The following is a 12,730-nucleotide window of genomic DNA, read 5'->3' as shown; positions in this document are numbered from 1 at the left end:
AGCTGAGGTGCCCGCCACACCCACCCCCCTGGTCCCAATGCGAGCTGAGCTCCACCCATCCCTTGTTTGTGCCTCTCTCTCTCTCTCTCTCTCTCCCTCCCTCCCCCAGCCAGTACCAGTACTGTGAAGTCAGCTCGGCGCAGAGAAAGCGCCCCCGGCCCACCCCCACAACCACGTACTGGCTGCCCTGCACGCTCCTCCTCTTCCTCCTCCAGCTCCTCCATGTGCATGCTGCGGCAGCGCTGCATGTGTAGCCGTGTGGGTGTGGTTCTTGCCCTGCCCCTGCCTGCAACTGTTGGCCTGTTGCCGCTGCACCTGCAGTGCTCCAGTCCAGCCTAGCTCGCTAGCAGCTCTCTCTCTCTCTCTCTCTCTCTCTCTCTCTCTCGCTCGCTTGCTGGCTCTCTCTACCGCGCCGCGCCCTGTCTATATATACACGCGCGCCCCCTTTTCGGCCACCCCCTTTCGCCCCGTCTTTTCCTTTCCGCGTGCCCTAATTTCTCGCTGCGCCTTGTCCCCCACCTCACCTCCCTCTCCCTCCCCTTCTATACATACACACACACGCCGTGACCGAGCGAGCCGGCCGGCCGCGGAAAGGAATCTTTCAGCTCGCACCTCCCTATCCCTTGCCTCCTCTCGTCTCCTGCTAGAGGCCAGGCCCTTGGTCATCTTCACCTCTGCAATTATTTGGGGGACTCCTCTTCCTTCTTCCACCTCCAGCCTCAACTCAACCAAGGAGAGGAGGGAGGGCAGGAACTGCTGAGCAAGGAAAGGATGGTGTAGCCGTGCCTCTGTAAGCATCCCTGCTCTCCTCAACCGTCTCAGCTCACTAGTTTCAGTTCATTACCACCATCCAGTGGCAGTGGTGCCAGTTGCTGTGCTCTGGAAAAAGATAGTAGATAGTTTTCTGCTTTCTTGTGCTTGCTCGTTTAGTTCAGTTTGTTGATGTTTGGGTTGTTTAAGAGGGAAAAGGGGATGGTTTGCTCTCAAAACTCCTGCTTGTGATGTGGAGTAGCCTGATCTATTCGTTTCTTGGCTTGCACATACACCTGGTGCTACATACTGTGGTAGATGCTGATCTTGTGATAAGGATTGCTCCCTGGTTCCTGGGTCGTGTTTTATACTAGGTTGTGTTGTGTGGAAAATGATGGCAGACTGTTAGTCCTATGCCGTTACAGTATTGTGCCTGTATTTCTTCTTTGTGGTGCCACTGTGCGAGTAGGAAATTTCGTCGTCTTAATTCGTAGCAGGTTCTCAGCTATTGTCTACTACTTTCTGCATCAATTTACTGGTTGTTGGGTGTCCTGGTAATCCTTTTTTTGGCAAGTATTACTGCATATGCAGTATTGAGTACTGATGCTTTCTACGTTAGGATCCTTGTTGTTATTTTGATTCTTTTTTTTTTGTCAGTGTGTGCACGGCATCACCGTTTTTCTTAGTAAAGCCTAGAAATTCAGAAGTAAACTATGCCATCATGTTACTATGTACTTGAGAGTTTTACCCCTTTCAGAAATGCCATGTTTCCCTCATCATTTCTGGTTCGATTGCTTCATGATTGTTTCAACTGCTTCCTCTTCATCTCTAGTGCCCTTTGGAATATTCACTTGCATATGCGAGAATTATGACCAAAGAAGGATGCAGAATGATGAGGAATCTGAAGAGAAAACGAACTTGCTGCTGTATGGATTACCTGAATCTAAAGATTGCACAACCTGTACAAAGCACCACAGATCCAAGTCCCATCCTAACTGTAGCATAACCCCACTGCCTTCAATTTGTCAGTGCCATAGCCGCTAGAAATACCACATCGATTCGGCTTTGATACATTGCTTTCAACATCTATTTTTTTTGTTTCCCCATCATTATGCTTGACGGGACGATAAATTTCGTAGGACCAACCAATCTTGAACACCTATAGCATAGGCTTAGCTCTGTTTGCTAGCAGTATCTTGTTCAAGATTCAGTCTTAACGGTTAGGCCCCATAAGTTTTCTCTAAACCAACTCTCTTGAAAAAAACTGTTTTGTCTTGGATCCTGTTTCTACAGACAGTTTAACGGTTAGGTGAAAAATGCACTCCAGTAATTTTAATCCATCCTTTGCAAATTTCACTTCACCAATCCACAAGCTCCAAAGCTTCGCCATCCATGGGAGTGGCCGCCTCTAACCTGCCATTAGCATTTAGTAAAGGCGCCAAAGCTCGGATTAGCGCTGGTCCTGGCGTCATCAAGGTGGCATTATTGTCTGAGATTTGCTCGATATCCCCCCGCGTTGGCTTTTTGCTTTCCCTGAGGCACGAGTATTAGGTTTGGCATTTAATCCGGGCGGATTTGAGCTCTCCGTCCTCGATGAGGCGCCACGTTAATGGCGGATGGCGACCCCGCTCCAGAAACCAGACAAGCGCGCGAGAAAACAGCGCGTGCTTGCTCGTAGCGGCCGTGGCCGTGCCCACACCTTTGTCTCCATGTGTGCGCGCTGATTGGTAGCGGCGTCGTAGCCTTGGATGCCTGATTGCTTGAGCTTCACTTCGGTAGCTGTAGCTCTGAAGTTTGGTTAACCTTATTACTTGGTCAAGGTTGATGGCCCGTAGGTTTTACTACCTTGGACCTTGGTATAGTAAAAGTTACAACGGGTTAATCTTGAACAGTTTCTACCATTTGTCATAGGTTGCCTGCAAGGCTGCAAGTTCTAGTCTTGGTCAAGAAAGAAATGTGGAAAAGGGAGAATCTGTTCTTGGTCATGCTACTAGCAGTGTAAATGTTGCCTGGAGAAGTTGCAGATGATCCTGTCTACCGTGTGGGAGAATTGTTAGAGCCGCAGTAATGTTTCTGGAGTATGCATTGGCTGCTGTCTCTGTAGGCAGCTGCAGGAGTGGCGACTAGCGAGCTTTGCAGGTCACAGTAGCTATTACTCCTCTCCCTGCTTTAGTGCTCTTGCCACCCCCAACCTGAAACCGGCAGTTATGAATGCTGCATTGCAATGAATTAGAGCAGCTAACCACCACTGAAAACAGGCATCTACCTGGTTGCTCTTCTTTCTTCCCCATCTCTGCTATGGCCATCACTGTTCTGCATCACTGCATGTAGCAAGACACTGACTGAAACATCTGTGTGATCCATGTCAGATTAGCATAGTTAGTTAGTTGCCAGTGCCTCTTTTTGCTTGATCTTTCTTTTTCAATGTTCAAACTGATTGATGTTGCGATGATCTAAAGAAAGATCTGGTCTTTTTTTCTCTCTGCATGGCATGGTATGGAATCCATGGCTGCAATGGAAGCAGGTGGCATTATGAGAGTGTGTGGAGGTGCGGGATGGGCGATGGCCTGCGCAGATGAAGGAGCGACAGAGGTGGCGGCCTGAGGAAGACGCGGTGCTGCGGGCGTACGTGCGGCAGTACGGCCCGCGGGAGTGGCACCTGGTGTCGCAGCGCATGAGCGTGGCCCTCGACCGCGACGCCAAGTCCTGCCTCGAGCGCTGGAAGAACTACCTCCGCCCGGGGATCAAGAAGGGCTCCCTCACCGACGACGAGCAGCGCCTCGTCATTCGCCTCCAGGCCAAGCACGGCAACAAGTGGAAGAAGATCGCCGCAGAGGTGCCGGGGCGAACCGCCAAGCGACTCGGCAAGTGGTGGGAGGTCTTCAAGGAGAAGCAGCAGCGGGAGCTCAGGGACAGCAGGAGGCCGCCGCCGGAGCCCAGCCCCGACGAGCGCGGGAGGTACGAGTGGCTGCTCGAGAACTTCGCGGAGAAGCTCGTCGGCGAGAGGCCGCCGCCGCCCCAGCCGCCGCCACCGCTGATCATGGCCGGGGCGCCCGTGCTGCCGCCATGGCTGTCGTCGCCCAACGCCGCCGCGGTAGTCGCGCCGCCCCCCAGGCCGCCGTCACCGTCCGTGACGCTCAGCCTCGCGTCAGCCGCGGTGGCGCCGCCGCCGCCCGCCCCGGCGCAGTGGATGCCGGTGGAGCGCGCCGCGGCGGAGGCGGCCGCGGCGGCGTACGGGTTCCCGAGCCCGCAGCACGCTCCCCCCGGCCCGCCGCCGGCCCCAGGCATGGCGGTGGTGGAGGGGCAGGCGCTGGCGGAGCTCGCCGAGTGCTGCCGGGAGCTGGAGGAGGGGCAGCGCGCGTGGGCGGCGCACCGGCGCGAGGCGGCGTGGCGGCTCAAGCGCGTCGAGCAGCAGCTGGAGATGGAGCGCGAGATGCGGCGGCGCGAGGTGTGGGAGGAGTTCGAGGCCAAGATGCGCACCATGCGGCTCGAGCAGGCCGCCGCCGCCGAGCGCGTCGAGCGGGAGCACCGGGAGAAGGTCGCCGAGCTCCGCCGCGACGCGCAGCTCAAGGAGGAGAAGATGGCCGAGCAGTGGGCCGCCAAGCACGCCCGCGTCGCCAAGTTCCTCGAGCAGCTCGGCTGCTCCCGCCCATGGTCCGCCGCCACCGACATGAACTGACCGCCGCCGCCGACGCCATCACCGCCGCTCGACCTGCTTGACACACTTTCTTGCCTTCTTGGACGCGACATGTAAAACCAACAGCAATCAGACGACGACGCCATGAATCTCTTCCTGTTGTTTCTCTTTTCACAACTGTTGTTAAGGTTCACTCTTTCTCTCTAGTTGATCAGAATCCAGAAATGCATGTATTGCTGCTGCTGCTGCTGCTGCTTGTACTGTCTTTGTTTCTTCTCACCAACACCAAGCTTACATTACATGTTGTCAGTCATGGATCATGCCAAGGCAGCCAAGCTTCTTACTTAGCACTGAATAAGCGAGAAATTCAGACGAAGTTTCAAATCAAAGTGACTGCATTGAGTTTGCCTGATCAGGCAAGGATCAAGGATATTAGGCTCTCTTTGGAACAATAGGATTCTATTGAAGTTGCATGAAACTTGCAATCCTATTGAAATTCAGAATGTGTAACATAACCTTTGGATGCAGCATAGGCACATAGGAAATTTCCCTATAGGATTGAAATCCTTCAAAATTCCTTAGTTTTCCTTTGTTCCAATGTGTGCTGCTGGTGAGTCTAGTAGAAAAGCTCACAATTGAGAGATTTGGTCCTCAAGACCTCAACACATCCATAGTATACACGTTTAAGATCCATGGGCTGAATGGTCCGGGCTTCCAGTTTTGTGTTTTTGACAGCCTGACTGAGGCCGGGAGGCCCAGTAAACCCATTCATAACACCTAGCGCAATAGATGATGCACATCTCTATTGTGCACGACAAGGCCTACTTTTGTTTGACAACAAATTTACAGTGTTGCCAAAAAAATTTTCCCAAGTGAAAGGCCAACTAGTACGTAGTGCATTCCATGGAATATTTTAGAATTTAGACTGAGTGGTGCTGTGTGTAACAACGTACTTTGCCCTGCCCACAATGGAGGGATCTCGTATAGTAAGGGCGTGCTTGGGTCTCGGCTGCCAAGCCACAAGTGCGGTAGCCATAAAAAATTGGGCAGGTGCTTGGTTGGTCTGCTCTGTACCGGCAGCCACATGCAAAACAGGTGAAGTCTAGAGCATTTCACGCCACGGAGTGTGGCGTCGATTTCCTGCACCACACTGCGGCATGGCAAACCAAGGCTGCCAACCAAGCACACCCTAAGTGCTGTTCAGTGGCTCTTGACAGTGTGAAATTGAACTTGCCCCCTTTGTACTCGGTGATTTTGTAGTCTAAGATCTACACGAGTAAGAAAGCTAAGACCTTCATTTAAAGATAGAGGGCATGGTTTAACTCAAAAAAATCATAACAATAAGAGAGTATTTTTCAAATGTGAATTGAATCTAGTGATATCATTTTTTCGTAATAGGATTTTATATCATGTTTGGCTAATTGTTTGTTAAAAATGACAAGGTTTGACTCTTACAATTCACGCATGCCTTATAAAATGAAATGGAGGAAGTGGCATATGCTGTGGTATCTTCCTATTACTAATTGGAGGCTCCTTTTGAAGCCTCCAGGTGAAGCCACCTAGGATTTCTAGATGGACACTCTAGAAAAGGAGAGAAATCATAGAAATTCTCACAAAAAAGCAAAACATCCGACCATCGGTTGATAGATTCAAATCATTATAGCCATTGGATCTATTATGTTTTTTTAAAAAATTACCCACCCATACCATTATGAAAATAGTCTAAAATAACCCCCTAAATCTATATATAAATTATCCACCTTTGCCATTATATAAAATTAATTAAAGTAACCCCTAATCTTCATCAAAATTACCCACTTATGCCATTATAAATAATATCTAAAATAACCCCCTAATTTGCAACTGAATTGACTACCACTATTACTTAAAATTTTTAAGTAACCCCTTAAATTTGCATCTATATACCACACACATGCTATTATTAAAAATAACATGAGGTAACCCTACATTTTTTTCCATTGGAAACTCCACATTAGTTCCCATGAGATAAGCTAGAAAAAAGAGAGAAATTCTCATAAAAATTAAAAACATCAAACACCAATAATGTAAACTCTAATAATCATATCCATTGATCTATTATATTTTCTAAAAGGTTACCTGCTACTGTCACTGTGAAAATATTAAAAAGTAAGCTCTAAACCTATATCTCAATTACCGAGCTCAGCTATTATAAAAAATAATATAAAGTAACCTCATAATCTTCATCCAATTTACTAATACACATCATTATAAAGCACAACTTAAAATATCATTCTAAAATTTTATCTATGTTACCATCGTATGTCGATATTAAAAATAACCTAAAGTAAACACCTAAATCTTAATCTAATTATCTTCGTGTGCATCGTACAAAAATGTTAAAAAGTAAATTAATATATGATTCTAAATTACCTATTTATGTCATTGTTAATATAAAAACACTAAGTTAAAGGATATACACATGATGAGTGCCACCATTTAGACCATTTATACATGTATGTGAGGAATCGATGAAAAATATTGATTTGTATGCTAAACATAATGTATGAAGGATTGGAGGTGTGATACAAAATGGAAAAAGTATGAATATGGATGAAAAAGTACATAGAGTAATTATTGATTAAAAAGCAATCACAACTGGACAAAGATAGGTACATATCTATATAATTATTATGTTGAAGTATTGGAAAAATAAGAGACTAGTAGGTAAACAATTTTGATTATTAGCTAAGAGTTTAGTATAAATAGTTTCTATCTGTGTAGCCCGACATGTATTACATTGCAAAATTACCATTCTCACCTCTACATGGAAGAAAATCTGCCATGAACATCTTACAGCTACATGATATGAATTAGTGGCATAGGAAATTAAATACCACGTTAAAGAAACTTCAATCGGCACTGGATCAAGCTTTTTTGTGAAGCCCTTGTTCTGAGTAAGTTTGGAGCTTCCTTTTTGCGTGAAAGGAGGTTTCTTAACATCACGGGGACTATTCGCTTCAGCTTATAAGCCGGCTGAAAAGCTGAAACGGCTGATTTGTTGTGAGAGGAAAACACTGGCCCTGTTCGCTTCAGCTTATAAGCTGGCTGAAACGACTGATTTGTTGTGAGAGGAAAATACTGTTTGGTGGCTGATAAGCCGGCTGAATAAGCTGAAGCGAACAGGGTGACTGTTCGGTGGCTGATAAGCCGGCTGAATAAGCTGAAGCGAACAGGGCGACGATTTCGTGAACCAACCCCCCAAAAAAAAAAGCAAGACAGCAATTGGGATTCACCTCTAGCTACTCACACCCAATCCTACACCCCTAGTCTCTATGGCACGTGGGCCTGCATTGGTGTGACCTGTGACTAGGCAGAGGCAGAGCAGGGTAGTGACCTGTGACTAGGCTTCGCCGTTTTTGGCTGCGAGGTACACAGGGCAGCAGAGGCAGAGCACCGACCACATGAACCAGTTCAGAGTTCAGACCACTCTGGCGGCTGCTTTCAGCTTTTCTCCTTTCTCTTGCCAACCAACGAAATCAAAGCTTGCAGTACAACATTCATTTGGACTGCTCATCTTGGTTGGTTTGCAAGGCGGGCGAGACGTTCCATTGATTCAAAAAAATAGGTGGGTGTTTCTTCTTGCTTTCGCCTCATCTCACTGCTCACCTTCTCCATCTGTTGCGCAGTTTATTCCGTGCGAGTTTGTGGCTGTTCTTGGTTGGGGCTGGGGATGATCATGCCATCTCAGGCTTGGATCCTTTTGTGCTCTCTGAAGGAAGAGTTCTCTCACTAGGTTGTAGCCATTTCTTGAGCGCGTAGATTTACCCAATGCCGCGGTTCTTGGATCTTTTTGCTTCCGTCTGTTAAAAGGCGATACTTTTCTAGGGGAAGCGTGCGTTCTTGTGTGTGCCTCTCACCTTAATTCTCAGTTGATTTAGTTTTCTGCAATTCGTCTTTGGTGAAAAAAAAATCATGTCGTTTTGGCTCTCTTAGTTTGAAGGCTATAAACAAACATTCGCTTATAAATTTCCTATTTCATGATTCGATCCGATCTTGTCACTTCGCATTGCAGAAAACCCTTTTTTTATTTCGTGAGTTGGAGCCGAAGGCATTCTGAATGCCGTTTCGTGGGTTCGCTTTTGGTTCAGTGGATGAAATTTCAAATTTGCCACTCTTTTCCAAGCCCTTCAGGCTTCATGATCTTGACTTCTCTTGCAGATTTCAACTACACCCCTAGTTATCTACCCGAATACTTCCTCTGCATGTTAATTTGACGGCTACTGATAATTTGCTGGGGGTGTAGGCAACGAATTGGTGCTAGTTCTTGTTGTCCTTTTGCCAAGGTGAGGTTTTGGTTACAGCGCCATGCACAGATCGATCTCCTTTTTTCGTTGAACAGCCTTAGTTTGTGCTAAATTCTTGTTGCTGATTGCCTTTGGAATCACTAGGTAAACACACGATAGAAAGTAATCTCAGAAATACATTCCATGATACAATTGTTCAGGCCAATGTTCATGTCACAGTTACCTTCGCTGAATATCATGTGAGCTTGGTTTCTCCCTCTATTTCAACAAAGGGATATGATAGAGAAACATCCATCATATAGTCCATATGTGTTTACCACACTGCATGTTTCTTCAATTTCTTGAAATCTAATGTGGTCGAAGTATAATCTGTAATGAACTTATGAACTTCCTAAGCTAACTAGATTGTGGACCTAAATCTAGCCCTGATGAAATTCTGAATTGTCTAAACTGAAGGCGTGCCTCATGCTTATTTGTCATTCAGTTACTATAACATACTCTTGGTTCATTTAGTGCCATCTAAAACTATGACATCACCTGAGATTCATTGACCTACAAGATCAGTTTTACAATGTATAAACTGTCGTAAGGTGAACAGAATGCAGGTGATTATGTGATGACATTCTGTTGGCTACTGATCATGCAGATAGAATGGCAGAGGACACAGGAACGAACGGGCTCCTAGGTGCAATGGCTTCAAAGGTTGATTTCAAGCTATCTTTGCTCAAAGATGCCATGGCTGAGTACAGCGAGATAAAACATGTAATTGATGGGGTTGTTAAAGAAAAGGAGAGGCTCCAACAAGAGAAGGAGAGGCTCCAGAATGAGGAGGAGATGCTCCGGCGTGAGCAGCATGGTCAGCTCCATATGCATGCCAAATTCTGTTTCTAGAAGTAGTTCCTTTGGGCCACAGTGTGTGATATTGTGTTCAATGGCATGATGACATTCTGTAATAATATTCACCAAAGCCATGCACTTATTGCATTCTTTAACCATTTCTAGTTAGTTGAAATACCATTTCTCATTTGAAATTTTTCTTTCAGCAAATGGAGAGGCTATGGCAGCAATGAAGGAGGACCTTTTGGCATCACAGAACACATTGACGGCAGCAAGGGATGCACTTGTGTCATCAACAGAGGAGATTTCTCTAAAGAACAATTACATTGAGTTTCTAAAAAAAAAGCTCGAAAAGAGTGAAGCCAAGAATAATCAAGCTGAGCAACAGTGTGGAAGTGTTATGGATCCTATCCAACCCAAAGGGGTAATAAGATAACCTATAGCCTTTGCCCCCAATAATAAGTTATTTCTTAATGCCATTGGCCAGTCGCATTCTTCAGTGCAGCCTAACATGTTATAGCTCTTTACATTTTGAACTTATGTTGTTCTTTTTTTTTCATATTATGCTATGCCTTGTTGGGTTTCATGTCTAGGAGCCAACCCCAACTTGCTTCAAGACTTTTATAATGCTCTGTTGTTGTGGTTAAACTTACAGATCGAATGTCTCTAAATTTTTGTATATTAACTTTCATAAGTAATTAATCTTCTCCTTGCTTGGAATACATGGAGTGCCTTCACACAGAACCTTTGCAGAGAAATTAACATGTGTTTTCTCCTTTTTATATTTTCAGTTAGGTTACACAATCCTAAGATACCTATCCATCTTCATGTACCTACCTTTTACAAAATGGCCAAGCTCCTGCAGCGCTCATAACTTTATTTAGGTTTAACTTTTCCCGTATTGGATTATATCAAGCTCATTAATCTTGATCGTGAAAATAGGTGCAAACAAGATCAATGCAAAAGAGGAAGAGGCCATCTGAAGGAACTTTGGAATATGGCGCTGACAAAAATGAGCATACTAGCCAATTGGATAGTCGATCTCTGTCTCCTTTGGAATTGTTGGAAAATAGTAATGTATGGAACCTTTGCAAGGGGCCTGGATTTTCTCCAAGTTTTATATTTCAGTCTGTGACTAACCAACTTCTAAGATAATAGTATTACCCCGGTCGATTTCATTTCTGTTCATTCCTTGTCCGTGCATTTTGAGCTATCTTTTTGCGCTGATAAGTGTTAACCATAACGCAGGTGCTGAAAGGACCAATGGAGAAACAGAAAAGACTGTCTGAAAGACTTCAGGGAAATGATGCTGTCAATATTGCATTAACCAAAGAGTGCCCTAGGAAAGAGTTAGTAGACAAGCCACCTGTTGGCCAAACATCATGTGTTTTGGTGAGCGAAGAAGACCTAGAGGCAGTCAGAGATGAGCTGATCAAGGTTGGATCATATCCCTCAATATTTACTCATTGTTCTTTGATCCAGGACACTGCATACGTTCTTGTAGCATAATTTCATTAGTTTGAGGTGTATGTTGTGGGAGTCAATGTTACATGCAAGTTGGTGTTCCAGGGATTCCTTGAAATTGATATCGGCGGAAGGAAAATTGGGATAAAGGAAATGGGGGAATTGAATGAGAAGGCATTCAAGGCTGCTTGTCTCGCAAAGTTACCTCCTGAAGAAGTTGGCACAGCATCTCATGAGTTATACTCATCATGGCAGCAGCAACTTGGTGATCTGAGCTGGTATCCTTTCAAGACTGTCACAGTTGATGGCAATCAGCAGGTATGTCAATTATAGAAAGCTTCATGGTATGGTATCTCACAGGATGCTTTTGATCCATTATAAAGGATTACAGACTGTGTATTGCTTATCATATTAGGAGATTGTGAACGTTGATGACGAAAAGTTGCAAGAGCTGAAGAGGGCATGGGGCTCTGGTGCCCATAATGCTGTGGTTAACGCACTGGTGGAGATGAAAGGGTATGGTCGTCTGAGCGACAGAAGCATTGCCTATGAGCTATGGAACTACAAGGAGGGGAGGAGGGCTACCACAACGGAGTGTGTCAGCTACATGTCCAATCAGGTGAAGCAGCTTTCGGTTACGAAGCGCAGGAAGATTCGCAGGTAATGCAACATTTCCCTAGACTGATTCTCTAATGTGAAATTGCATCATTCTTGCTATTTTTTTTTGTGTAGCATCAGAGTATTGGCTTATAAATGGCAGTTACATCTGACACTTCTTCTGGCTGAAGCAATTTCTTGTCTTTGATCATACAGAGACCCAAAAACTTCTTCTTCCTGCTAATTTGTTCAAATTCCTGCTGCATAAGCACTGCATGGTTTATATGAAATATGAGCTACATATAGGAGTATCTGATAAGCAGTATGACAGGAAAAAAAATTGTGTGGCTGAAGGGACAAGTGAGCTAGTAGCATGAGAAACATGGACGTATTGCTATAAAGAACTGATAACTAACTTAAATTTGATTTCATGTGGGGCCAAACTATGAATCAAAAAGTTTAAATTCCACTATAACCTTACTGAGAATAAATAGAAGTGAAACTGATATACTCTGAAAGTCAGGATGGTACATGCATATACTAGTGAGAATCATCCATTAATGGTTCATAGTCATTGTGAATTAAGATATTCTGGGGTTACCTAGCTTAATGTTCCTTTTTCAAGTTGCCACATTTCTCACCAAGAATCAAGCCCATGACAAATGCCAAACTGTTTTTTCTACGGCGATCTCACAGTTGCCTCTTGTTGTGCAGGTCGAGCGGCAGGGCGTGAGCTACCTTACCACCTTCTAACTCCCCAAGGATCTGAGTCGGACAAGTAGCAACGCAGGAAGTCTTCAGGCCCGTTTCGGTTATGTACAAATATGCCATGACATTAGTAGGCTAATGATTCTGCTTCATAGAAGAAGTTCTTCTGATGTAGTGAGCTCACGGCTCCTGACTGGTGAAGAATCAGAGCGTAGGCTGTAGCAAGGAACTTTGTAAGACTAGGGAGATTATGAGTTGTGACTAGAACCTCAACCTGTATGTTGTTACTCCCATGCTTCGTGTTAGAACTCTGCTCGATGTTCCGGTTATCTGAACCTCTTTATCTTTGTTGTTGTGCTCCGTCTGATGATGTCTGGTTAGCACTTGGCAGTGTGCCCTTGTTTTCGCTCTGAACCTGCTGGTTTGTTGCGCGAGCTGATGTCAGGAACTT

At 45.3% G+C, this 12,730-nt stretch overlaps 2 protein-coding genes across 5 annotated transcripts; both read left to right on the top strand.

Moving 5' to 3' along the window:
* The first annotated feature begins 445 nt into the window (after positions 1-445).
* LOC117849701 (protein rough sheath 2) lies at positions 446-4,700 on the top strand. The gene is made up of 2 exons (XM_034731344.2): positions 446-790; positions 3,275-4,700. The coding sequence occupies exon 2, from the start codon at positions 3,326-3,328 to the stop codon at positions 4,427-4,429; it is 1,104 nt and encodes a 367-aa protein (XP_034587235.1). The 5' UTR covers positions 446-790; positions 3,275-3,325; the 3' UTR covers positions 4,430-4,700.
* A 3,101-nt stretch (positions 4,701-7,801) lies between these two features.
* Positions 7,802-12,639, top strand: LOC117847541 (factor of DNA methylation 1). Of its 4 annotated transcripts, none has more exons than XM_034728759.2 (9): positions 7,802-7,994; positions 8,673-8,712; positions 9,320-9,529; positions 9,717-9,934; positions 10,453-10,587; positions 10,759-10,947; positions 11,080-11,292; positions 11,390-11,634; positions 12,286-12,639. In XM_034728759.2, exons 3-9 carry the CDS (start codon positions 9,325-9,327, stop codon positions 12,302-12,304), a joined length of 1,224 nt encoding a protein of 407 aa, XP_034584650.1. In that variant the 5' UTR covers positions 7,802-7,994; positions 8,673-8,712; positions 9,320-9,324; the 3' UTR covers positions 12,305-12,639. The 4 variants fall into 4 exon arrangements, with proteins under 4 accessions (XP_034584650.1, XP_034584648.1, XP_034584651.1 ...); XM_034728757.2 differs by having other exon boundaries at positions 8,588-8,712; XM_034728760.2 differs by lacking the exon at positions 8,673-8,712.
* Positions 12,640-12,730: the final 91 nt, after the last annotated feature.

This window comes from Setaria viridis, chromosome 3, assembly GCF_005286985.2.
Source record: "Setaria viridis chromosome 3, Setaria_viridis_v4.0, whole genome shotgun sequence".
Taxonomy (NCBI): domain Eukaryota; kingdom Viridiplantae; phylum Streptophyta; class Magnoliopsida; order Poales; family Poaceae; genus Setaria; species Setaria viridis.
The sequence above is the reverse complement of the archived record's forward strand: the minus strand, read 5'-3'. Positions and strand labels throughout refer to the sequence as shown.